Raw genomic sequence first — 27,042 nt, 5'->3', positions numbered from 1 at the left:
TTTTAAAAAAAGTCAATGTCAGACTCAAAACTTATTAGATTATTTTAATAACCTATTATTATAATCTACCTTTCTCTCATTAAATATAAGAAGTAATAAATTTGCGGTAAAATTCTGCTACCATAAGCTTATTTGTGAATTCTGCATAAAGCCACAACTAGAAATCTTCCTCTTCTCTGGCAGTTTGAAATCCTACCTTGACTAACTAATTACAAATTAACAAGGTGTTTGGTTTGTTAAAAACAGGAAACTGAGTATTTATCGTGTGTAAAACTTCAGAAGGGTCACTATAGGAGTAAAATATTAGAAAGGATGTTTTCCACTGACAAGTGAAAGACTCCAAGTCAGAATGCATTCAGTTTAGACTAGCTATGCATTCTTCCCACATGATAGCTGCTACTCTTGAATTCTTCCTTGCTGCATTCTTAATTACAGGTTGTTTTTCCAGTTTGCCATTAATTTGGTCTATAAAGAGCCGGTTATTTTGAAACTTTTTATTTCCTTTACTAGTGTGCTCATTTTCCTATAAATGTTACCATTCCCACCTTTCAATCTTTCCTCTTCCTATTCCCTTTTTTTTTGAATATTATCCTCCTCTTTTAAAACATTTTTTTTAGTATCTGTTGTCTATAAAACACTATGGTGGGAGTGGGATGATAAGAGATGAATAAATCCCTGCTCTGGAGTTTACTATCTAATAAAAGAGGAGAAATGTGATATGTAAACAACTCATTATAATAAAATAAATGCTACAATAGAGACATGAACAAAATACTATCAGACCACAGAAGAAAGAAAACTTACTTCTAACTAGAGGAAGTATTAAAAACCTTGAGGAAGAAATGTCATTTGAAAAGCACCTAGAAGGGTAAGTAGGGCTCTGAAAGATTAGGAGAGGGTGGAAATTTCTCACTGAGGACAGAGATTGAACAAAAGAATAGATATGAGAGCAAATATCAAAAAAAAGTATGCCCCTAAAAAACAGGGATGGTAAGGTATATAAAAGAATATTGTGAGACATGACAAAATGTAGTATGAATGGAAGGATACAACGAAAGTTAGAAAGAAAGCCAGATTACAAAGGTCTTTGAAGTCCATTATAAAGCTATTATTCTACAAGTAATAAAGAGCCACTGAACATCTAGGAAAGAAATGGTAATAGGAAGGAATGTTTCAATTACCACAGTTCTTAAATATACTAAGCATTCACAAACTTGGTGATTGATAAATCAGAAATTAAATTGCTTGGAACCCAATGTTTCAGTCAACTGAGATGATCAGTAAAGATTCAATGATAACTGACATGGTTATAAGTGAATCAACTGAAAAGAACTAAAATTTCATAGTAAACAGAAGTGCAAGGAGGATTTTTTTTCTTGAAAACAATTAAACATTACTAAAATAAATTAACTTATTTCCCCTAAATCTATCAAATTTTCTTATAACTAAACTATGTGCCAATTCTTAAAATGATCAAAGAATGGATAAACTTTTTTGAGGGGGCACATAATTTTTTTGGTAAGTTGTGTGATAGCGGAATATGGTATCTTTTGTCAGCTTTGACCATAAAAACATAAAGAGAACTGTTTAGGGATGGGGGACACACAAAGTTTTTGAAAAGAAAAGACATAAAAAAAGAAAAATTGAAGGTTTTACCATTTTCCCAAGAGTCTAATTTATAATACTGATATTGTTACTTCTGAAGTGACTTACAATCCTTGCTGATTTTCTCTTCTTTAGTTGTCAACTAGTCTACTTCTGCCAGATTCTCATTTGTCAATGGCCTTGCATGTAACTGGATGATTTACTGAACACCCCTCTCAGAGAATTAAGTTCTGCATCTTTTACAAGATTTGCAATTTCATTTTCCAAATAATATTCCAGTGTATTTGTATTTGTATTTGTATTGCATCCAACCGTAAGACTAAATAATAGGCAAGGATGAATGTTAGTGTGAAAGGGATATCTGAGTGGGAATTAATCTTTTAGGTGGCAAATTCATTAGTGAATATTTTCATGTTACAAGAACCTATGCTTCTCCAAACATTCTTGTAATTGCAGACTCAAAAAATGAACACTTGAATAAAGAGGACCTCTTGTATTTGTAAAGATCTTTAGTATAATGTTAAACAACATAGGCTTTGAAGTCACAGAGCTGGATACAAATACTATCTCTGAAATGTGATGATTGTTTACAGTTTTCTTTATATGTAAAATAAGGATAATAATACCTATCTCTTGGGATTATGAGGATTAAATGAAATAATGCATGTACTGTGACTAGCATATAGTTAATGCTCAATAAATGTTAGCTAAAGGGTTCTTTAAGAATTCCATCCATCAAAATAAAGAAAAACCATAAAGCACAGCTGATAAATAAAAAGGGATGATGAACACTCAGGCTACTCTATGTCTTTCCATCTTACCGTAAAATTAAGACAAAATGTTTCCTCAACATTATCTTCTGGATAATCCAGTAACTGTTGCATGCTTCTGAAAAACAATATATATGTTTCTTTGAAGTAAAATATTATTGAGTATTTTGACTATTTTGCTTATGACTAAGTATATATTTCTCATTCATTCCTGATCAAATCCTTTCGTTAATTTGTACTTTTATATTTGTTTCAGAATGGTGGAGGTACAATGGCAATCTTATAAACAATGCTGAAGAAAAAAAAAACCTACTCTAAGGCTTTCATCTCTTGCTTTGAATACAAAAGCATGTATCCACCCATTTTCAACACTTGTTCTTATTTATATACAATTTTTATTCCATTTTATGTAATAAATAAAAACTTTACATATTACATGTAGGAATGAAGGTGATTAGAAGTAAAAGTCCAAATAAATCATTTAACTACATTCAGGAAACATTACCTTCCTAAATTTATTATCAGATATTCACAAAGTATTGTTAAACTAAAAATTCAGTACATGGTTTTATACACATAACGCTTTCAGTAGAAAATTCTCAGTCTGAGTAACACAATGGGTTTTCCTTTATTAGAAGGGCTATTAGTTTATTTTGGAAATTCAACAAGAACAACAGAAACATAATTATTCCTAAAAGGAAAGCTTCTGAACATTCCCCATTTCCTATTTTCTAAACCCCACTCTTGCCACTTTTTACAACTAACCTCCCAACATCAGGCATTAGTTCTTTCAAATCATCCAGAGATGGCTTCTTTTTTAGCAGTTTCTTATACAAAGCCAAAGGAAAATGGAGGTCCACAATAGTAAAATTATAAATTGCTAATCCACAGATAACACCAATCAAGTGGAACAAATCACTGTCTTCAAATGTCTAAAATTATAAAGGAAAAATAAGTAAAGACTTGTTCTCCAAGTTAAAATATTAAACTTTCTCTGATTACAAAAACACATACTTGTGGTAGAAAATTTTGGAGATACAGAAAAAAGTAATGAATAATAGGAAAAAAGTTCATTCTCATTCCCATCTCCCTGGGACAATATCACTTAGTATTTTTGCACATTTCCATTCAATGTATTTTCTGGGACAAACAAAATTAAAATTTAGTTGAGATGATACTAAACATATAATTTCACAACTGGCTTTTCCCCCAGAAATAGAATCATTTTCACATCATTAAGCATTACATTAATAAATGAAATAATTACTAGAACTTTTTTTCTGATTTAAAAAATTATACACATTCAAAATTTGGAAAATAAAAAACCTAAAGAAGAAAATGAATTAAACACCTGTAATCCAATCACTTAGAAACACCCAAAAACAACGATTTAAAATTTTTTAAATGTATTTCCATCTACTATAAGTTCAGAAAAATAATTTAAAACATATTATATTTAAGGCTTTCTCATTTTTCTAATTACAACACAAGTATTTTCTTATGTCATTAAATATTCTTCCAGGACCTCCCTGGTGGCACAGTGGTTAAGAATCCACCTGCCAATGCAGGGGACACAGGTTTGAGCCCTGGTCCGGGAAGATCCCACATGCCGCAGAGCAACTAAGCCCGTGCGCCACAACTCCTGAGCCTGCACTCTAGAGCCCATGTGCCTAGAGACTATGCTCCACAATAAGAGAAGTCACCGCAGTGAGAAGCCCACGCACCACAATGAAGAGTAGCCCCCGCTCACTGCAACTAGAGAAAGCCTGAGCGCAGCAACAAAGACCCAAAGCAGCCAAAAATAAATTAATTAATTAAAAAAAAATTCTTCCAGAACACAATTTTTAATGGTTGCATATTATATCATATAAAAGTTCCATGGCTTACTAAGTTAGCTATTTTAACTGTAGTTGGACATTTAGATTAAAATATTAAAAACAATGCTTATTCCCCTCACCTCTCCCACCCCAGTAATCTTTAGAGAATTAACATATGGTCACAGGAAATTCTGTAAACATGACAATTAAGAGCAAACAATTTTTAAACTAGATCTGGGGCTCCAGACCTGGTTCATTCACTGTCTAGCCTCAGTGTTTCCAAGATAAAAGTAGTATTAATTTCATATGGTTGTTGTGAGGATTAAGTGGAATAATGTATGTAAAATGCTTTTAGCACAGTTCCTACAGCACACAGTGAAGGCTCAATAAATATTATTCTAATTAGCTAGTAATTTTCAAAAGAAGATGGGCATCTTTTTTGCATATATTTTGGTCCGTAGTTTGGAATACTTCCTTAGAAGAAATTCTGCTTTGCAAGGAAGAATTTCAAAGTCAAAGGAAAGTTAAGCATACTATCAAACTCTTCCTCCGCAACTGTTCTAGTTTGTACCGCCATTTGTAGTCCAGGAAAATGACTATCTTTCCACATTTTCATCTGCATACACATACCATAGACACATAAAACATATTTCTGAGTTAAAAAATGACAACTTGTTTTACTATATATTTTTTACTATTAGTGATACTGAAAATTAGGGATTTGTGTGTTTGTGAAATGCCTCTTTGTATACTTGGCCCATTTATCTTTTGGGGGCTAGTGTTTACTTATATATTTGTATCTGAATTCATCACATGTCAGGGTTATTACCCTGTATCATCTTTGTTACATATATGCTTTTTATGTTTTGTTATATCATATTTTTCATTGGTCAAATTAAACTTTTCCTTCTGTGATGTCCTACATTGTGTTGAAGTTTAGAAAGTCCTTCTTAAGTAGGGCAGCCTGAATATGTGTTAATCTCTCTTCTTCCAGAAATCCCTCTAAGTGAGAATAAAGGAATAAAAATGGCATAAACCCACAAGAAAAAAAGAATAGGGGAGGGTTTTAATAGCACTAAAGAGATTTCAATATTTCAAAATATGAAAAGTAAATGGATAGCTTGTCTGTTTCGGTAAAGCAGAAAAAACTGAAACAGTAGCTTGTAGAGGAAAGCCAGTAAAAAACAAGTTCATCTGTGCTATAGGCTCAGGAACTGGAAGTGCCAATTAATACCTGTAAAGTCAGAGGTAGTCCAGGTAGCTCAGTTAGTAAAACATAAGAATCTGAAAGTCAGAGGTATTAGAGTGGGGTTGAAAATAGGATGCTTGGTGGAAAGGCCGTTGCCTTTTTGGAAAGGATGAACTAAAGAGGCTCTGGAATCTGAGGTAGCTGATGGTCAGGGTGCTGCATTAAAAACAAAGGGATCAAATGAAGGTCTGTACAGTGAACAGTGAGAATCCTAGCTTCCCTTTCCAGTGTTTGGAACACTACTAGAAAACTGACAGCCAGGGCTACAACCTTTCCTGTAAACACAAAGAATAAGAAACTTATACATGCTGACATTTGAGGGTTTGCCCTTGAAAGGCCCCCACCTAATCACTCTATGAACAGGGCCAGTACACAGTGCCCATACACATAAAGTATCTAGGTAGCATTTCAGTGTCACACTCTAAAATAATAAACAGCCAAGAACCACAAGAAAAAGACAAAAGAAACAAACACAAGAAAACTGGAAGAATAAGAGGTATTATGGGAAACAAAGAAAAACAATAAATTTTAAAAGACTACATTTAAAAAGATTAAAATCATAAAATATATCTTTTCAGAACATAATGGAATGAAACTAGAAACCAGTATCAGAAGAAAATATGGAAAATTCACAAAGATGTGGAAATTAAATAACACACTCTTAAAAAAACCAATGGGTCAAAGAAGGTATCACAAGGGAAATCAGAAAATACTTAGAGACTCCTGAAAATGAAAATACACACACAAAAACTTACGGAATGCAGGGAAAGCAGTGCTCAAAAAGAAGTTTTTATATTTGTAAACATCTATTAAAAAAGAGAGGACTTCCCTGGTGGCCCAGTGGTTAAGAATCCGCCTTCCAATGCAGGGGACGTAGGTTCGATCCCTGGTCGGGGAACGAGGATCCCACATGCCACAGGACAACTAAGCCCATGTGCCGTAACTAGACAGCCTGCGCGCCACAACTACTGAGCCCACGTGCTGTGGAGCCCGTGTGCCACAACTACTGGGCCCGTGCACCGCAACTACTGAGCCCACGCACCACAGCTAGAGAGAGGCCCGCGCACCACAACGAAGATCCTGCGTGCCACAACTAAGACCTGATGCAGCCAAATAAAAAAATTAATTAATTAGTTAATTAAAAAGAAACAATTTCTCAAATAAATAACCTAACTTTATATCCTAAGGAACTACAAAAAGAAGAGCGAACCAAACCCAAACCTAGCAGAGGGGGAAAATAATAAAGATTAAAGTGGAGATAAATGAAATGAGAATGGAAAAGCAATACACAAAGCAACAAAACCTAAAGGTGATTCTTTTAAAAGATCAACAGAATTAACAAACCTTTAGCTAGAATGACCAAGAAAAAAAGAGAGAAGACTTACTAAAATCAGGGCCGAAATTGTGGACATTACTATCAACCTCAGAGAAATAAAAAGGATTATAAGAGAATACTATGAATAACTGCATGCTATCAAAACAGATAATCCAGATGAAATGGACAAATTCCTAGAAACACACAAACTACCAACTGACACTAGAAGAATTAGAAAACCTAAAGAAACTTATAACAAGAGATTGAATCATCAATCAAAAACCTTCCAACCAACAAAAACCTGAGACCATATTCTACCAAACATTTAGAAGAATTAACACCAATCATTCTCAAACTCTTCCAAGAAATGGAAGAGAAGGAAACAGTTCTTAACTCATTCTATGAGGTCAGGGATACCATGATACCAAAGCCAGACAACGACATCACACACACACACAAAAGAAAACTATACAGCAGTATTCCTTGCAAATAAGAACAGAAAAATCATCAACAGAATACTAGGAAACTGAATCCAGCAGCACATTAAAAGGATTACACACCATGACCAAGTGGGCTTTATCCCAGGATTGCAACGTCGTTCAACATAAGAAAACCAACCAGTGTAATACATCACATAATGGAATGAAGGAAGGAAACCACATGATCATCTCAACTGATGCAGAAAAAAACATATGAATAAAATCCAACACCCCTTCATGATAAATAACTCAATAAACTAGGCATAGAAGGGAATTTCCTTAACATGATTCAAGGTATTTATGAGAAACCCACAGTTGACATTCCACTCAGATCAGGAAAAACTGAGAAGCATGTCCACTGTCACCACTTGCATTTGAAAGCATACTGGAAGTTCAAGGTGGGGCAATTAGACAAGAAAAAGAAATAAAGGTACACAAATTGGAAAGAAAGAAGTAAAATTAAATCTATTGAATTTATAGATGACATGATCTTGTATACAGAAATCCTAAAGAATGCACAAAACTATTAGTGCTAATAAATGAATTCAGCACATGATCAACACACAAAAAATCAGCTCTATTTCTACACAGTAGCAATGAACCAAAAATAAAGAAAATAATTCCATTTATGATAGCATCAAAAAGAATAAAATACTTAGAAATAAATTTAATAAAGAGCTGCAAGATCTGTACACTGAAAACTACAAAACATTGCTGAGAGAAATTAAAGACCTAAATAACTGTAAAGACATCCCATGTTCACAGACTAGAAGACAGTATTGTTAAGATGGCCATACTTCCCAAACTGATTCAATGCATTCTCTATCAAAACCTCAATGGCCTTTTTTGCAGAAATGGAAAAGCTAACTGTAAAATTCATACAGAATTGTAAGGGGCCGCTAATAGTCAAGAGAATCTTGAACAAGAAGAACAAAGTGGGAGAACTCACACATTCCAATTTTAAAATCTACAAAGCTATAGTAAATAAGACAGTGTAGTACTGGCATAAGAATAGACATATACACCACTGGAATAAAATTGAGAGTCCAGAAATAAATCCATATAGCTACAGTCAGTTAATTTTCAGCAGGGTGCCAAGACTTAACAAACAATGGCAGGACAACCAGGTATTCACGTGCAAAGAATGAAGTTGAACTCTTTCCTCACACCATAAACAAAAATGAACTCAAAATAGATCAAAGACCTAAATATAACAGCTAAAACTATAAAACTCTTAGAAGAAAACTCAGGGGTAAATCTTCATGACCTTGAATTTGTCCATGGTTTCTTAGTTGTAACACCAAAAAGCACAGGCAATAACATAATAGACAAAAAAAAAAAAGACTTCACCAAAATTTAAAACTTTTGTTATCAAAGGACATTAGCAAGAAAGTAAAAAGATAATTCATACACCGGGACAGAATATTTGCAAATCATATATTTGACAAGGGTCTAGTATCCAGAATACATAAAAGAACTCCTAAAACTCAGCAACAAAAAGAAAAACAAGCCAATTGAAAAAGTGTATAAGACTTAAAAAGACATTTTGCTAAAGAAGGCATACAAATGGCCAAACAAGCACATCATTAGCCAGTAGGGGATGCAAATCAAATCACAATGAGAGGGACTTCCTTGGTAGTCTGGTGGGTAAAAACACAAAGATCCACAATAAAGCTTGTTACGAATGCCCCTCCCCTGGTCTCAAAACATTACCTTTCTGCAGAACTGAATAGAGGCCCATAGAACTCTTTGTGTTCCTGGCAGACAGGCCTCCGCCCCACGGACCCTCTTCAAATTCTACCTGCTACACCACTACAAACTGCCCTAAGAGATCAGTGCCAAGAAAGAGACCATAATTTGAACAGATTGTCCACCTACCTCAGAGGCCATCACGACTATTCAACCATGTCTTACATGCCTGACTGTCAACAAAGGAGGCCTAAAAACTCACAGGTTGTCCCTAATCCCACTTCCATGTGGCAGTGTACAGGCCCTAAAATCTGACACAATGTTACTAACTGTCCCTGCTCCACCAAACCCCTTCTCTGTTGTGGAACTCACAATCTATCATTTGGAAAACTGCCTATATCCTAAACTTCTCCAAATTCTCCTTGCCCCTTTTCTTTTTTTTTAAAATTAATTAATTTATTTATTATTTTTTGGCTGTGTTGGGTCTTCGTTTCTGTGCGAGGGCTTTCTCTAGTTGTGGCAAGCGGGGGCCACTCTTCATCGCGGTGCGCGGGCCTCTCACTATCGCGGCCGCTCTTGTTGCGGAGCACAGGCTCCAGACGCGCAGGCTCAGTAGTTGTGGCTCACAGGTTTAGCTGCTCCGCGGCATGTGGGATCTTCCCAGACCAGGGCTCGAACCCGTGTCTCCTGCACTAGCAGGCAGATTCTCAACCACTGCGCCACCAGGGAAGCCCGCCCCTTTTCTAAATGAACAAGGCTGTCTCCTGAGGATGCTATTTCCCCTGCAGCTCATAATAAATGGTGTTTGTTTAACCTTCCAGCCCCTCATACAACCAGGCCTAGAGATAGGTCTCCTGGCTCTTCACTCCTTCTAGACCTCCTTCCATTTGCCTTCTTAAAATCCCAGCTTCTGTGAAACACATGCCAACTGACCATTTCCCTGCTACTGTTCCTTGTGCTGGCATCTAAAGACATTCATAGTGCACTCATTCACAGATTCTGGCACTATCTTTTGCTTTCTTTTTCTACCACTATTCCTGCCATCGTTTTTGACGATTTCAATACCCGGGCCAAAAAAGGCATCCAACACACTAGCCTCTCAGTCCCTTGAACTGCAATTTTCCAACAGTCTTGTCCTCCCATCACATCGCAGACACCCATTCCCATGGTCATATTTTATATTTAAATGCAACCATCCAAATTTTAAGCATCCCCTATCTGACCATCATTTCCTACTTTGTAACTCACCGCCCCCCCAATACTTTGACTCACACTACAACTCAACTCCACCAGCAACTACAATCCATTAACCACACTATTTTTTAAAAAATCATCACCTCCCAACCAAGTCATTACATTTTCCTCCTTACAAAGCTGAAATTCCATAACCCATCAAGATAATCATTCCCCTGCCCTTTCTTCCCTTCTGTTTATACTCACTTGCTAAAACTACAACCTAGTTAAATCAACTGTCTGTCTCATTTTTACCTCTACCTAAGCAGCTAAATGTGACTAAAGAAAAAAAACACAACCATGTTGATTGGTCTCCTTTTAAAATTCATGAACGTAAGTTTCAAATGGGCCTCCAATGCCACCAGTCTAACCCTGTATTTATTTACATGGTCATCTTATTTTCCCACTCCCCTAAGTGATTATTTCACTCTTTCTCCTTTCTTCTTCAAACCTCCAACAACCTTCCCCCTATTCGAACTTTCTAACAAACTTGCGTCTTATTTCACTATAAAGTAGACATAATTCTAAGAAAACTTTCACAACCTCCCACCATCAAATCTACCAGAAGATTTGTATTTTCATATATACTTGGCTTTCTCTCATGATATTATGGATCTATGTGTCTGACTGGAGTCAATCCTCCACTAGCATACTCATCTCCATCTTTTCTTCACAACTTAAGGACTGTGCTCCTGCAGCTGATATCCCCTCCTGCATGGCTGATTTTCTACTTTCTGAGTAATTAATCACAACAACATGCAAACATGCTTTAATTTCTCATGTAAAATAAAATACCCTTTCTTGATGGAGAAAAAAATATGTATGGTGTAGCACTTCTTTTTAAAAATACTTCTTATTTTCAAATACTTCAACACTCACAAGAAATTACACAAATAGTACAGAATTCCTCTGTACCCTTTACTCAGTTTTCCCCAATAATAACAGCTTAAATAACCATACTTAAAACCAGGAAACTGACATTGGTATGTGGTATACTACTACATACGTACTTATATTTATTTTTTCAAAAAACGTTAAACCGTAACATTTCTTTTGAAAAGAATAACTTTAAGAGGAGGGAGGAAATACAGTGGAGGGGGTAGAGACAAAAGTTAGACTTTTTTAGATACCTTATTTTGTAGACTTGACTTTGGAACTATGTAACTATTTCATAATAACTATAAAACTAAATTGAAATTAAATAAGCAATCCTTAAAACTTAAAAATTCTACAAGTTAACCTAAGTGTGTATCTACTTGGTATAATGATACAGAGTGTACCAATTTCAAGTGATATCAAAACACAGTTATTTGCCTGTGTATCTCACCTGGGGTATACTCAAAGGGCAAAAATACCCTGCAAAATACTTAAAAATGAAACAAAACAAAACAAAACTACAGTTGACCCTTGAACAGCTCAGGGGTTGGGGCGCTGATCCCCTGTGCTGTCGAAAATCTGAGTATAATCTTATAGTCGGTCCTCCATCCTTAGATTCAACCAACTGAGAATCGTATAGTATCACAGTATGTATTTATTGAAAATAATCTGCGTATAAGTGAACCTACACAGTTCAAACTCGTGTTGTTCAAGGGTCAACTGTATTTTCAGTTATCATAATATTGGTTGAAAGGCTGGTATTGTGAGGCAATAAATGTATAAGTCTTGAACATTTTATCACACGAAGTACACCAGGTAGCAAGGAAGCTACTAAACAGTATTAAGATTGTGTCAAAAGGACTCAGGTGCCGAGTTGAAGAGCTCTCCCTGGACAAAAATGGGATAATATTAATAAAGATAATAACTGCAATAGACTGAAAAACATCAACTATGTTTAAGTCCATGAATATATAATAATATTTGAAAACAAAATCAAAAAAATGAATTGTCACCACTGGAGCATGCTAATTCTTTTGAAAAATAAGTAACTACAGAGAGAATTCTTTCCCATATGAACTGTACTAACAAGGATTAAATAGCAGACATGAGAAAATTTCTTTACATATAAGTATCCAAGCTACAAAAATGAAAAAGAAATGTTAGAATTAGAGTAGCACCATTTTGCCACCCCTAATAAATTAACTAGCCTAGGCACTGATCATCATGACTGCTAACATCACAAAGGATAGCCAGTCTCCTGGAAGAATGAATAAATAATACCTCAAGGTTTTTAGAACAAATAGTAAATAATTCAAATTTCTTTCAACTCAGAGTTCTACAAACTGAACCATCCATTTCACTTACAGTTTCTAAATCAGGGGCCAGCAAACTTTTTCTGTAAAGGGGCAGACGGTAAATATTTTAGGTTTGTTGGCCATAGGGGCTTGTTGTAACTCCCCACTCTGCCTCTGCCAGTTTTAGCTAGAAAGTAGCAATGGACAATAGGTAAATGAGTAGGCACTGACTTTATGTGCTGGGAAGAACTTTCAGGGACTGTAGTTTGCTGAGTAGTTATCTCTGCCCTAAATTATAAGGTAGAGAAATCAATGATCCCTAATGATAAATTAATTCTCCCCAGAAGAAAAGTTCATCTGGTACTTATTCAATCCTCAAATCTAATTCAGCAGAACAGTCAACATCATTTTCAGGATGACCATTCCGTAATTTATTTTGCTAATCTGAAATGTGTGGTAAGCATTAATGTGTTCTGATGTCTCTGAGTCCAAACATTTATAATTTTTAAAATTGTAATAAAGAAGATCTGTAAATAAAATATGTTAGGTATCTAGTAATAACTCCTATTTATTACTGAGTTAAGTTGAAACATATAGGTATATATACATAGGTGTATATAGACAGACAGATAGATAGATAGATAGATAGATAGATAGATAGATAGAAGTAATTTAGACGGTTGGACTTTTTACCTTATCAGAAAACCAAATGAGCCTGGAATCTTCATAATACCTAAACATGCCATATTTAGGATCCAATAATTCCCTCATGATGAGCAAGAAAAATTCTTTGCGTACCCCTCCTGCATCAACAGCATCTTCTCCAACAAATATAACCTAAAATAGGTTAATGCAAACACTGAATGTAAAGAAATGAACGTATATTCTGGAAACCCTACAACACGTTATTTATTATGAATAAAAGCGTGGCAATTAATAGCTAAAAATTTTTTAAGTATATAATTTTATTAAGATTCAAAGATACACTAAAAATGAACAGGAAAACTTTAAACATATTTTCTGAATAAAAGTTCCAATTATACAACAGAAAATGTTAAATTACCTTGAGTGGCTTTTTGTAGTCTATATTCTTTGTTTTCCTAAGGACTTCCATTGCATCTCCTACTATATTTTCTCTACGTACCACTAGAATTAAGCAAGGATTCACAGATTCAATCACTGGGAGAAAAAGAGAGGAGACATTCTGTCTGTGGGCCTGGTCAATAGCCATCTAGAAAACAAAAGATTAAAAATTTAATAGCAGTGCTATAAAGAAGCTGCTGTGACTGAATAAGCTAACCTCTACCTACTAATTATAGATGTCCTATAATTCCTATACTACTGAATTCACACAGCACCTAACACAGTATTCAGCACAGCATCAGAGCTTAATAAACTGAGCATAAAGAGTATCCTTTTTAATTTTTTTCTACTAATGTATAACTGATGATACCATTAAGCTAAGTAAGCATGGAACTGTAATAATTATGATAAATCTGAACACTGTTGTTTCTCAAAAAATAACTAGGATGGAGAGTGAGGAGAAAAAGAAAACAGCATTAAAACAAACCTTTAAAGAGAAAAAGAAACAGCCTGGCCAACTAAAAGGTTTATAGAAATTCATTTAGTAGAGTGATCACCATATATGCTCACAAACCAAGCATTTGGCTTTTACCATTTAAAGCTTTTATTTTTTTCCTATGATTTTCCTTGTGTTCTTAATTCTAAAATGGAATATCCTACATTGAAAGCACCAAGTGATTAACTTTTTTTTTTTTTAATATTTATTGATTTATTTGGCTGCGCCAAGTCTTAGTTGCAGCACGTAGGATCTTTGTTGCCGCGTGTGGATCCTCTTCTTCTTTTTTTTAGTTGCAGCGTGCGGGATCTTGTAGTTGCAGCATGTGGGATCTAGCTCCCTGATCAGGGATCGAACACTGGCCCCCTGCATTGGGAGCACAGAGTCTTAACCACTGGACCACCAGGGAAGTCCTGATTAACTTATCGTTTAACAAAGATTGCTAAAAAACTAGCAATCTAGCTGTTAGTATAGAACCCTACAAAAATATTTATTTCCTCTGTTGATGAAAATGGAAATAAGCACATCTCTAAAATTCCTCCTACTATTATTTATTGTTTAAATATATGGAAGAATTTAGAATAGTAAATGCATTTATCTTAAAGGAATAAAAATTGCCATCAAAATTGGGGGAGGGGTAATTTTTTAAAGCATTTTTAGAATATTAAGTGCTCAAGGTCTCATCTCATCCTTAGTCCTCAGCCTCTATAGTCTGATATTCTATACCAGAAGAAGAAACTCAAAAACTTTTACATTTACAAGTTCAAATGATAAAGCAAACCTACTGTAGTCCTTCACGGTCATAATGTAAACTAGTTTTAAAAATTCTCATTATAAAGGAAAGAATGTTCAGCTTAAAGTGGGGGGCGGGGCGGGGGGGGGAAGGAGAGTGGGGAGGAGGAAGAGGAGATGACCAACCTCAGGAAAGTACCTTATTTATTACTAAAACATTCTCCATGGACATTTCATACCCTCCTCCTAACAAGTGATCAAATGCCTCCTACTTTAACATCACCTCACCTCTACTGATTTTCATCTTTTACCAAGTATATAAATAGGGAATATATAATAAAGCAAGATTTGAAACAAACCATTTTATCAAGTAAACTAGTCAAACTGTTTATAAAGATTGTATATTTCTATAATGAAAGAAGATTATACCATTTTTTAGATATAAAATGATAAAAATCTAAATTATTCTATGTCCTTTTAAATATATATAAGTATCCCTCATAAGAATACACATTTCACATGCAACAGTCCTCTTCATAGGTACCAAAGGTGCTTTGGTAAAAGTAGCTTTGCAAAAGACAGACCACAAAGGTACAAAATATCCCCAAAGACATTTCAAATACTTTAAAAACTCACCAGAGAAACAATTCAAAAACTACTCTCAAATTAAATTAGTACTATACAATATTTTACCTGCATCTGTAAGACTGCATCTGTTTGTAACAGAGTAGTTTTTGCTTGGGCGTCAAATACAAATGGATATGTGCAGATTGTAACAGGGATATCTGCCACCTAGAAATGAAAAATTAGCTTATTAGTACAAATTGGTTTGTAACTTACTTCTTGTAGGTACTGTCATTTCTTGTGTAAAGCTGATCATATTCTTGGTTTATTCGCTTTTGTGTCATTCAGGAATTATAAATAAAATGTGGCTTATTTCTTTTTTTTTTAATTTTTGAATTTTATTTATTTTTTTATACAGCAGGTTCTTATTAGTTATCCATTTTATACATATTAGTGTATACATGCCAATCCCAATCTCCCACTTCATCACACCACCGCCCCCCCCCCGCCCCGCCACTTTCCCCCCTTGGTGTCCATACGTCAAACGTGGCTTATCTCTGAATATAGAATTTTTACTGATAATTAGGTGAGGCATTGGAATAACCCTAATTCCTAATTTTGGGAGAGAACAGTATACTTGAGAATCCATAAAATTGTAAATTTCAGGCATCTTTTGCTTAACATATTTTTTTTTTAAATAAATTTATTTATTTATTTTTGGCTGTGTTGGGTCCTCGTTTCTGTGCGAGGGCTTTCTCTAGTTGCGGCAAGCGGGGGCCACTCTTCATCGCGGTGCGCGGTGCTTCTCACTATCGCAGCCCCTCTTGTTGCGGAGCACAGGCTCCAGACGCACAGGCTCGGTAGTTGTGGCTCACGGGCCTAGTTGCTCCGCGGCATGTGGGATCTTCCCAGACCAGGGCTCGAACCCGTGTCCCCTGCATTGGCAGGTGGATTCTCAACCACTGCGCCACCAGGGAAGCCCCTGCTTAACATATTAACTCCAATTTTCAGTGAATTAGGCTGCAAATTTATTCTAAATGTGGGGCTCCTATGTTAAATACAGTACCCAGTTCTTTTACGTTAGGGCTACTCTAGCAAGTGAGGCCAATGGTAAGCAATCTACTTATTCATTCAACAGATATTTACTGCCAGGTCATTAGGGGGACAACACTATTATGAGCCCAACAATCTGTTCATTCATTTAACTTACAAAATAAGCACGATTAGTATTATTATTTTCTGTCACTCTTCAAAGTTGATCAATAATAATTGATCTATTATTACCATTATCAGACATTAGTCACCTTATCGACAATTATTTATCCTAGCAGGTAAAACATAGTGATTGATTGCTAAATTTTTAACAGGGCAGAAAAATACAAAGAGAATTGCCAGTCACAGATCTTGCAGTTGGATGTTATACTACCATATACCCAACAAAGCAAAATTTTTGTGCCAGCCCTGACACAGAGCCCCTTCTTATTATAAGGCTTCCAGTGAAGACTTAATACACCATGAAACAATCCTCTTCTTTTTAAGTTCTTAGAAAGTTCTTTATATTGAGTCTGAATCTGCATTTCTATACATCACTTTGCTTTCTATTTCAGTCTTCATTCTGCCCCTGCAGGGAAGTTTATATGGTTTAGATACTTCGTGCTGCCATGCTCTCCCTAGGTTGTCTTTTTCCCACACTAAACATGCCCAGTTTTTCCAACCATCCTGAAAATAATATGGTTTCCAGCTCTACTCCATCCCAACCGCCTTCTTTTATTTTATTTATTTATTTATTAGGCTGCGCCGGGTCTTAGTTGCGGCATGTGGGATCCAGTTCCCTGACCAGGGATCGAACCTGGGCCCCCTGCATTGGGAGCATGGAGTCTTAACCACTGGACCACCACGGAAGTCCCCAATAGCCTTCTTTTAAATGTATTTCAATTTGTCTAAGCCTCTTTCAACTATGCTCATCAAAAACAATGAAATTAATTCAATAGTGCCCAATCAGTATAGAACACAAGACTATCAACTTGTTGTTCTCAACATGTAAGACAATATGCTGAGCTACATTAACCCTTAAGTAAGTTATCATTCTTGGCTATTTCTCATATGACAAGTTTACCCTCCACCCTGTATTTGTGTCACTAACTAGCTATTGATGATAGAAAGTCTTTTTACTACGCTGAAACTCTAAAAGACTGAGATGATTTCTAAAGTCCCCTTTGGCTCCAAAACTCTTTGATTTCATAATTTTATATGCTACTTCTATTTGAGGATGAGGAAGCAAACAATGTCAGGCCCATAGTTTAAAGCTACTTCTAAATGCTTCATTGGTTCAAGTGCTGTGAAAAAAGCAAAGCAAACAACAAAACCTAAAGTCTATAACAGAAGTATAATACAACATTCCCAGGTGTTAAAAAGGTGGCTCAGGATTGTTGATTATGTAAGCCAAAGTGCCAGAACTTTATATATTAAGATAGTACATTAAACAAAGTGAGGAAGATGATCATACTGAAAGTTTATTCAATTTTATGGCCACTTTGAGTGTCAATTATTAGTTTAAAAATTGAAGATCATTCTACTTTTCTAACATAAAACATTTTCTGCCTTCTGGGTAGGCATTTGTGAAATTTTATAAGTTTGCTTTTTTGTATTCTGAGGACACCATAAATTTTATACTGGAAGGCTTTAGGAGGATAGGAACTATTTTAAGACAAACATTGTTAAAAGGCATCATATAGGTGTAATGCTAACTAAAACAGAGGGTCTAATTTTCTTCAGAAAATTCCTCTGAAATGTTATACAGGGCAAGTTCTATATACTCATTAAAATATATATGTATATATACATATATATGTTTTAAAGTCACAAAAAAGAGGAACTTTGGGGTCTTCAATCACTTAAGACAAAACAGAGTATACCTTACTCTGAACATAAGACTTTATTACACCAAACTTACCTCAGTTAATCCATGGTTGACATCCTAAGACAGCAGTGCAGAATGTAACAGTAATGAGGAAAGAGCAACGTTAGTGTCCAAATTTAACTATTTCTATTCAAAGCAGCATTTCATTTATTTTGCTACAGCAGAATACTGAATTAATGAAGTAGACCAAAATACATCTACAACAAAACTTACCCTTTCCACATATACCTGATATATCTATAAATGTAATAAGACCTTCGTTTCAGGTATCTTGTGATCATAAAATCATTGAGGCTTGAACATAATGAAATTTGGTTTCAGCAACTAAGTACACCATTTGCAGAATTTAGGTAGAACAGGGAAACTAATCCTAAACCTAACTTGGTCTTGAAGAAATAATTTTATGGCCCAATCTCTCCACCTGGAAAATGGAGAAAATATCCCCCAGACTTTAAGACTTGGTTAATCTTGACAAAATATTTGAAAAGTGTTTAGTAGATTAAAATGCTATGTGGAAAGTGAGAAAATAAGCCATAACTGTTTTTTATTCATCTGAAATAACCAGTGAAACACAAGTATCTCGTTCTTTAACACTGAATTAGCTAAAATAGAAAGTACAAGACAGGGCATAGGGGTTGGTAAGTAGAAAGAAGAAATGAAGAGAGAAAGAGGTATTTATGAAGGATATAATAATGAAAATTATAATGAAAGCTTACCACTGCATTGAACAGAAATGCACAACACTTTCTTGAAGAAAGATTTCACATATTCTCAGGGTATAGACTCAAATAAAGTGCTAGAATCTCCAAAAGTATGTTACTAAATTTGCAGATGGCACCTCGTATAGTGAGAAATTAATCTTACCCAAAGAGAGGTCTGATTTTGCCCTCAGCTACTGGGAGATGATCCACAGGACTTTGGAATGTCTTACCTGGACAGGAGTATCTTTGTTTGCCTGGAGGCTCTGGGACATGTGGTTATCAGTTCTGCCTCCAGAAGGTCTAGAAAGTAAAGGTCAGCCACATGGGCAGTATGTGATGGAGCCTCAATAAAAACTCTGGGCACCAAGGCTCCAGTGAGCTTCCTTGGTTGGCAATACCCTGAGAGTATTGACACAGATGGATGCTGGGAAAATAACTTGTCCATGACTCCTCAGGGAGAGGAAAACAGAAGCTCAGCCTTTGGTACCTTTCCCAGACTCTACCCTTATGCACTTTTCCCCTTGGCGTTTTAATCTGTACTCTTTCCCTATAATAAACTATAAACGTCAATATAACAGTTCCCAGTTAGTTCTGTGAAGTCTTGTAGCAAATTACTGAACCTGAGAGTGGTTCTAGGAATCCTCTAACCTTGCAATTGGTATCAGAAGTGAAGGCAGTCTTGTGTGGACGATTCCCTCTAACTTTGTAATTGGCTAAATTCTTGCACGCCACAAGGGGTATCACTGGAAGTTTTAAGGTATTAGCAAACACTTAGGGTTTGTTCACTATATTGTGCTAAATAAAGCCAAAGCAGTGTAAGCACAAGTAAAATATGACTCTAACTTCCTGTTCTAAGAAAGGTAATTATTGATAATAGCTTCTTTCAAAAAATTCAGAGTACCAAGTTATCACTATATATGTGCCCCATTAGCAGTGTTAACAGAAGAATATATTTACAAGCTGTTCTGCAGAAAAAACCTTTTAGATTACACTCAGTTTAATTTAAAGCAATTTAACAGGAACAACTGAAATACTTTTATAGTATATCTTGTGGTATGCTTATTAAAGTGCTATTACAACTAAGAAGGTGTGAATAAGCAAAGAAACACCTTTCAATATTTTCTGACTACCTATGGCCAGCTTGAAAACTATATTTGATACCTGGTATCATGGAAGATGGATTTTATTCTTAATAATGAAACATTAATATATATGCACTTTTTTTATTGCTACATGTAAACAGATAAAGGTTCTAGGCATATCATTTAGCACTTGGAAGCCAATAAGATAGTCAGAATTTATAGTACAACTAAACCATATTAAAGCAGAACAAAAGTTTGATGGTAGAGACAGATGTGAGCTAGAAGGAATATGAAAAATAATGGGACATGTGGAAAACTTGGGAAAAGAGACTATTAGATATCAGGCAAAATGATTTACCTAGGGGAGAGGCATCAAAGGGAAAACCACATTAAGGTCATTATTAGAAATTTCAATTTAAGTGTTAAGGATCTAAGACAAAACTCAAACATTTAAAAAGAAAAAATGTAAATATGTAAAAAAGCAAGGATAAACTCCTCTGGGAAATATCAGAGTTGCAAGATAGTTGTTTTATTAGTTGCAAGTCTAAATGAATCAAAGTAGTATTTCCAAGGAAAATTTAGAAGGAAAAAATGTGGTGGGGGGTGCAGACAGGATATTACAAAATACGTGAGGTCAATGAAAGGTCTACTGCTAAAAATTTACCACATCATTCAATGTGTGACCTACTAGTGGCTCCAAATCCACATACTCAAGCACTAACTGTTGGCTGTTTGTAGACTGGGGGCCCTGAAATTAGGTCAAGGCATGCCTAATTTTAGTTACCCAATGTCCTAGAAACTTGAGTAAGAAAGGCCTAAAGGAATGTTCAAAAGTCAGGGTCTCATGGTCCAAAGCAGACTTACACTAAGGCTGCTTTTAACATCAATGGTTAATGATAGTTCTAGTTAGTTATAGACAAAAAAGATGCAACTCCTTGGCATGTTTAGTTTCAACAAATTACTTATGGCAAAACACTATCATTGCTGGCGTCATCATTATTTAAGGGTATAACATAGGATTATTCTGAGGAGGTATAAACAGAGGATACCGAAGTTACTGAAGTAATTCAAATAAATATGAAAGGTGTTGGTGACTAGGCAGAAAAAAAAAAAGTTACTTCTAAAACACGAAGAAAATGAAAAATAAACCAATATAACTTGGTAATTCAAGGCATAAGGAATCAGTCCAAGTGTCTGCAAAACATTAATGCCATTAAAAATGACAAGGGAACTTTAAAAAGCAAGTATGAACCTTCTGGGAAATATTACAGCTGCAAGGTGTATACTGCAAGTATTAAATGTATTGCAATATTAAAGAACACAAATGTATTTTAATTTCTTCATTTCATTAAATGAGGAAGAAACTCAAACCTAGAAAGTTAAGTACTGGCCTATCTTCCCAAAGCTGGTCTCCCTAGCTGTATGTCAGTCTATCTTCCTAGTCTGCTGATGAGCATGCCATGCTGTTAGCTCAGCACTGTCCGCAGTTAAGGTACAAAACCTTAATGCCACAGAAGAAACAGTAATGATTTACAAACACAGCACAATTAATATTGAAATAAAATTTATGACTTAAAAAATATATAAAGTGTAATATCAAAGACTGTAAAAATGTCACCAATTTATCAAATATATTTATTAGTACTTACCTGTATCTGACATGTCTTACATAGGCATACACAGTTCTTGAAATAATAGAATATGCACTTTAAAAAATGCTTAACTTGACTTTTAATTATAAGAGGCACAGACTCAGCATAGACCTATCTACATTTTATTCTAAATTAATCAATTTTTACTAGATATATATCGATACGTATGTATAGTAACGAAAAGTATAAGAAAGGGAAGAAAAAAGAGCAAAGAGTTTAGTTGTAACCACTGAAGTTTTTTTTGTTTTTTTTGTTTTTGTTTTTGTTTGGCCGCACTGTGCAGCTTGTGGGATCCTAGTTACCCAACCAGGGATCAAACCTGGCCCTCGGCAGTGAAAGCATGGAGCCCTGACTATTGGACTGCTAGGGAATTCCCCACTAAAGTATTTTTATAAACAATTTTAGAGCAAAGTTAAAAGAGGTTAGCAAATAAACTTAGACTAGTACCTAGAAAGTGGAGAAAAACATCAAATAGCAGAAGATAAAAAGAGAGAGAACTCATGTGCTCTTTTATTTTGCCAAGAAATTATTGTAGAGGGAGAAAAACAGATAAAAAGCAAAAGGAATCCAACTGAAAAAATTTCATACCCTAATATCAGAGTCTGGAAAAACAAACAAAACAGAGAAGCTTATATAGTAACCAGCAGGAGGAGGAGGATCAAGCAAAAACTTCATGGAAACATGAAAAGGGAAACAGATGAAAACAGGATGGGAAAATGGAAGAGGATGAGGTGAAAAGTTAGTCTCAGCTGTACAAGAGGATATTACAAGGAATGCAAAGAATTTCACAGAATTAGTTTTTAATGTTTAGAGACCAGGAAAGTATATACCTGTTGGGTTCTTTTTTTTATTTTGGTTTTTTCCTTCTAGTTCTATTGAGATATAAATGACATACAGCACTGTGTTAGTTTAAGGTGTATATTCCTGATGGATTCTTAAAATCCTTGACTGGGAAAGAAAGGAAATGGAGAAAGAAATCTCAACAGACTATGGCATAAAGAGAAATATAATAAAGGTAATATATAATAAAGGTAATATAATAAAGGTAAAATAATTTCCTTGCAGTGTTTAGAACAAGGTTAAGTTTTACATATATACATGTATATATTTATATATAAAATATAAGTGTATATATATAAATACAATTTATAGACATATTTCTTATAATTCATAGTAATTATCTTCTATCAAGGAATATTTTAAACTTTCACATGAAGGAATGGAATTATTTCAAGATCATAACTCTTGTTCAATAATGCTATACATATGTACATTGTATACATAGATATAAGCACGTATAGATGTGTATATATGTCTATGTGCACATAAATACACATATACACATCTATATCATCACAAAACAGCATGTGAGTATCTTTAGGATAGACACTTTAAAACTTTACTAACTTTACTTACAGGGCCAACATGATGTTCAACCTAGTATTAAGACTAGTAATGCAAGCATGAACTCTATTAAATAGCCTCAGGAAAAGTCTTTAGTGTTATATGTAAATGTGAAAGTGATCTGAACTCTCTCAAAGAAAGAAGCACCTTCAGATGTCATAATATAAATTAATAAACTACTTAAGAGTTAGTCCAAGACCTTCAAAGTAAATTGTCAGCCTTCTATTTCCAGAAGACTAGAAGAACCCAAATCACGGGTTCTAGATTCTGATTTCTAAGATGTGACATTAAGTCCACTATGCACATTAAAGAACAAGTTTCCACTGCCACAACCACCTATTCAATACCAGCCTGTCTATAAATGGAGAGAAAGAAAAAAAATGTGGTTGAAAGAGTAGAGTAATAGAGGGCAATTTTCAAGGACAGCAACTTAGAAAGTCTAGAAATAAGAATGTGGTCCTCTACTGTCTCCCTCTTACCAGAAAACAGTAGCACTGAAAGAATTCCTAAGGAAATTCAATTTGATATCATCACAGATACATACCAAGAGGAGTTTGGATACAAGCCTGCCAAGCTTAAAAGCAAACATTCAAACCATAGCTTTTCCACGTAGCACAAGATTACTGCTAGCTTAAAAACCCTATTAGACTGGCATTTCTCTTAACTTGTTCAGCATACAAGTAGTTTATGACCTACATACCAGATAAAAATTCAGATGTCAAAGAACATCAGATCTAATTCACAGTGATCCAAGAGGATATAACTCTCCAGGAGAGAGTGAAATGCTAAGTGAAATAAGTCAGACAGAAAGACAAACACTATATGATATCACTTACATGTGGAATCTAAAAAATAATACAAATGAATCTATATACAAAACAGAACAGACTCACAGACACAGAAAACAAACTTACGGTTATCAAAGGGGAGCGGGGAGGAGGGACAAATTAGGAGTAGGGGATTACAGCTATGAACTACTATACATTAAAATAGATAAGCAACAAGGATTTACTGTATAGCACAAGGAATTATATTCAATAAAAAAACCAAAAAGAAAACGTTGAGGTGGGATATGAAGCTAGGTGCTCTTATGTCACACTCCTTCCTTATCATATTTAGGTTGTGAGCTGAGATTCCTGATCAAGAGAACATAATCATCTTCCATATCAAATATTAACTTGATTATTAAATTTGTAGAGTTATAATTAATTTACCAATTTGTTATGCCTTAAGAATTCTTTTAAAAGCTATGTACCAGGAGTTTAGAACTAGTTCAGTGTTTGTATATATTTAAGTAAGATAATCGTAAATAAGGTAAGTGAACACTAAGCTTCTTAAAGGAATTATTTTATTTTAAAAGGAGTCTATATAATCACTCCAGTCTCAAAAACACTGCTCAAAGACCTAGGGTATCTAGGTGGTGTATCAGGGTTTACATGCAAGTTTTTCGATAAAAAAAGTTCATTTTCTGAATCATCAGTTTTCCTCAATGGTAAATCATTTTAATCCCTTTTACATTGCAGTAAATATTTATTTATTTATTTATTTTTGAATTTTTTTATTTTTTTATACAGCAGGTTCTTATTAGTTATCCATTTTATACATATTAGAGTATATATGTCAATCCCAATCTCCTAATTCATCACACCACCACCCCCCTGCAGTAAATATTTATGAAGCCCCAAATTTGCATTCTCTCGAAGATAAAATATGAGACTTCACACAAGTCCTGCAGAGGGAAAATTAATAACCTCAAGAAATATGTTTTTTCTCCTGTCTTAGGGGTTCACTGGAGGAAGAGTTTGAAAAGCTTTACCTAGGTGAGAGCTTTAGTTTAAATAGGGAGGAAAAAAGGAAATATTTATTCAAAGCTTTCCAGAGGTCAAGTATTTTCTTTCTTAAAAAACTGTTGTCCCTTGACTCCAGCTAACCACCCTACTTTTTTCACTCCCTCCTCTTCAGTGCAGAGCTTCTTGAGAGTACTGCCTATGGCTTTTGTTCCCTATCCTCACCCCTAAATTTCTCTTAAGCATACTTACTCTAGACTGGTATTATCAAGGTTACCAATGACCTTCACATAATCAAATGCATTGATCAATTCTATGGTTTTATCCTATTTCTCAGCAGCGTTCAATATGGTTTCTCCTTCACTTTTCAATTTTGGTTTCCACAACTCTCTCCTAGTTTTCCTCCTACCTCTCTTAATCTCCTTTGTTGATTTCTCTCCTTTCCTCATCTCATATCCATCAGCAATTCTTGGCCGTTTTACCTCCAAGAGGTACCCAAGGCCATTTCCATCTTCCATCTATACAACTACCAATCCTAGTCAAACCCATCATTTTCTCTCCCCTCATCTACTCCATTCCCCTCACTCCATCTTCCACACAGCTGACAGAGTGGTTATTTCAGAATATAAATTACACTGTACAGTATTCACCCCTGCTTACCACCCTCCAACGGCTTACCATAACACTTCAGATAAAATCCATGTTCCCGATCCTAATTAACTAAACCTTCCATGATCTGGCACCTGCCCATTTCTCTGATCCTTTCCCAGAACCCTCCCCATTCCCATATTTTAGCCATACTGGCCTTTTTCTATTCTTCAAACATGTCAAGCTTGCTGTCACCTAAGGTCTTTTAGTAGATGTAATTTTCCCTGAAATTTTCTTTGCTCTGATCTTACATGGCTGCTTTTTGTCATTTAGATTACAGATCATACTTCATTAGACAAGACTTTTCTGATTACCCAATCACAAGAAACCATCCTGTCTTTATTACCTTCTCTTATTTTAATTCTCTATATAGTGCATATTATAAGCTTGTTTTTATTTTTGTTTTTGCTTTACTTGATTACTATCCATCTTGCCCACTAGATTATAAGTTTCATGAGAACAGGGCCTTATTCATCTGGTTAATCACTGTATTTCTTATACCTAAATAAGTGCCTGTTACAAAGGAGAGTCTTAATAAGTATTTGTTGAATAAGCAAATGAGCAGACATAAATCTGTAGGATGTTTGTAAACCTGACTGAGCCTCCTAGTGATTCTGCAAGAAAAAATAAAATCAACAAATCTCTCCCAATCCAGATCCAAGTATCTAGGGAAGCAAAGATGTTCTAGAAGTGACCTGATTCCTATAGGTAAGAGCATCCTAAAAACAGCATGCACTAACTTCACTGCCATTCAAAAATTACTGTACTTTTTTTTTTTAATTTTATTTATTTTTATTTTTGGCTGTGTTGGGTCTTCATTTCTGTGCTAGGGCTTTCTCTAGTTGCGGCAAGCGGGGGCCACTCTTCATCGCTGTGCGCGGGCCTCTCACTATCGCGGCCTCTCCTGTTGCAGAGCACAGGCTCCAGACGCGCAGGCTCAGTAGTTGTGGCTCACGGGCCTAGTTGCTCCGCGGCATGTGGGATCTTCCCAGACCAGGGCTCGAACCCGTGTCCCCTGCATTGGCAGGCAGATTCTCAACCACTGCACCACCAGGGAAGCCCTAAAAACTACTGTACTTTTAAGTGCCTACTAGACATATTTGAGATACTGTAAGAAGTGCTGGTGAATAAACTGACAGAGTGCCTATCCACAAGGAGCTTGCAGTTGGTACCTAGCAAGCAATGAAAGACTATTCACCTTCCTAGAACTGCTACATGCATATTGCTTAAATTACCTGCTTCAGGGGTGGAAAAGTTGGCCTTAAGTATATTATAATGGTTAGCAAATAAGAGTACTAAACCTGTTTTATATCTATCTAGCTGCTTACCCATTTCTATACTGAAATTTTGTGTGACTAATTAAAGTTTTATAAGACTATGATATTAGTTTTATTTTTATTTTATTTTTATTTTTTTGGCCATGCGGCACGTGGGATCTTAGTTCCCTGACCAGGGATCGAACCCTCACCCCCTGCGGTGGAAGCGCAGAGTCTTAACCACTGGACTGCCAGGGAAGTCCCTATGCTATTATTTTAATTAAGTATCTAGTTATTAGAGACTTAGCCACATGGAAAGAAATATGTGGCACTTGTGGAGGTATGCCAAAAAACTGAAATCAAATTAAGCACATAAAAGGGGAAAAATA

General features: G+C 35.2%; 1 protein-coding gene across 10 annotated transcripts in view; it reads right to left on the bottom strand.

The window, feature by feature from the left end:
- The window catches only part of HERC4 (HECT and RLD domain containing E3 ubiquitin protein ligase 4), a 130,331-nt gene that overhangs the window by 10,151 nt on the left and 93,138 nt on the right, over window positions 1-27,042 (bottom strand). For 7 of the 10 annotated variants that reach the window (XM_036828347.1, XM_036828346.1, XM_036828350.1 and 4 more), the window contains 6 exons: window positions 18,157-18,180; window positions 15,333-15,431; window positions 13,392-13,559; window positions 13,022-13,165; window positions 3,141-3,307; window positions 2,427-2,493 (listed from right to left, as the gene is read on the bottom strand). In XM_036828347.1, coding sequence (XP_036684242.1) covers window positions 2,427-2,493; window positions 3,141-3,307; window positions 13,022-13,165; window positions 13,392-13,559; window positions 15,333-15,431; window positions 18,157-18,180 — 669 coding nt within the window. The remainder of the gene's footprint in view (window positions 1-2,426; window positions 2,494-3,140; window positions 3,308-13,021; window positions 13,166-13,391; window positions 13,560-15,332; window positions 15,432-18,156; window positions 18,181-27,042) is intronic. The other 3 variants (XM_036828349.1, XM_036828351.1, XM_036828352.1) reach the window with 1 other exon arrangement.

Source organism: Balaenoptera musculus, chromosome 16 (assembly GCF_009873245.2).
Source record: "Balaenoptera musculus isolate JJ_BM4_2016_0621 chromosome 16, mBalMus1.pri.v3, whole genome shotgun sequence".
NCBI classification, from domain to species: Eukaryota; Metazoa; Chordata; class Mammalia; order Artiodactyla; family Balaenopteridae; genus Balaenoptera; species Balaenoptera musculus.
This window is presented reverse-complemented; position numbering and strand designations above follow the sequence as displayed.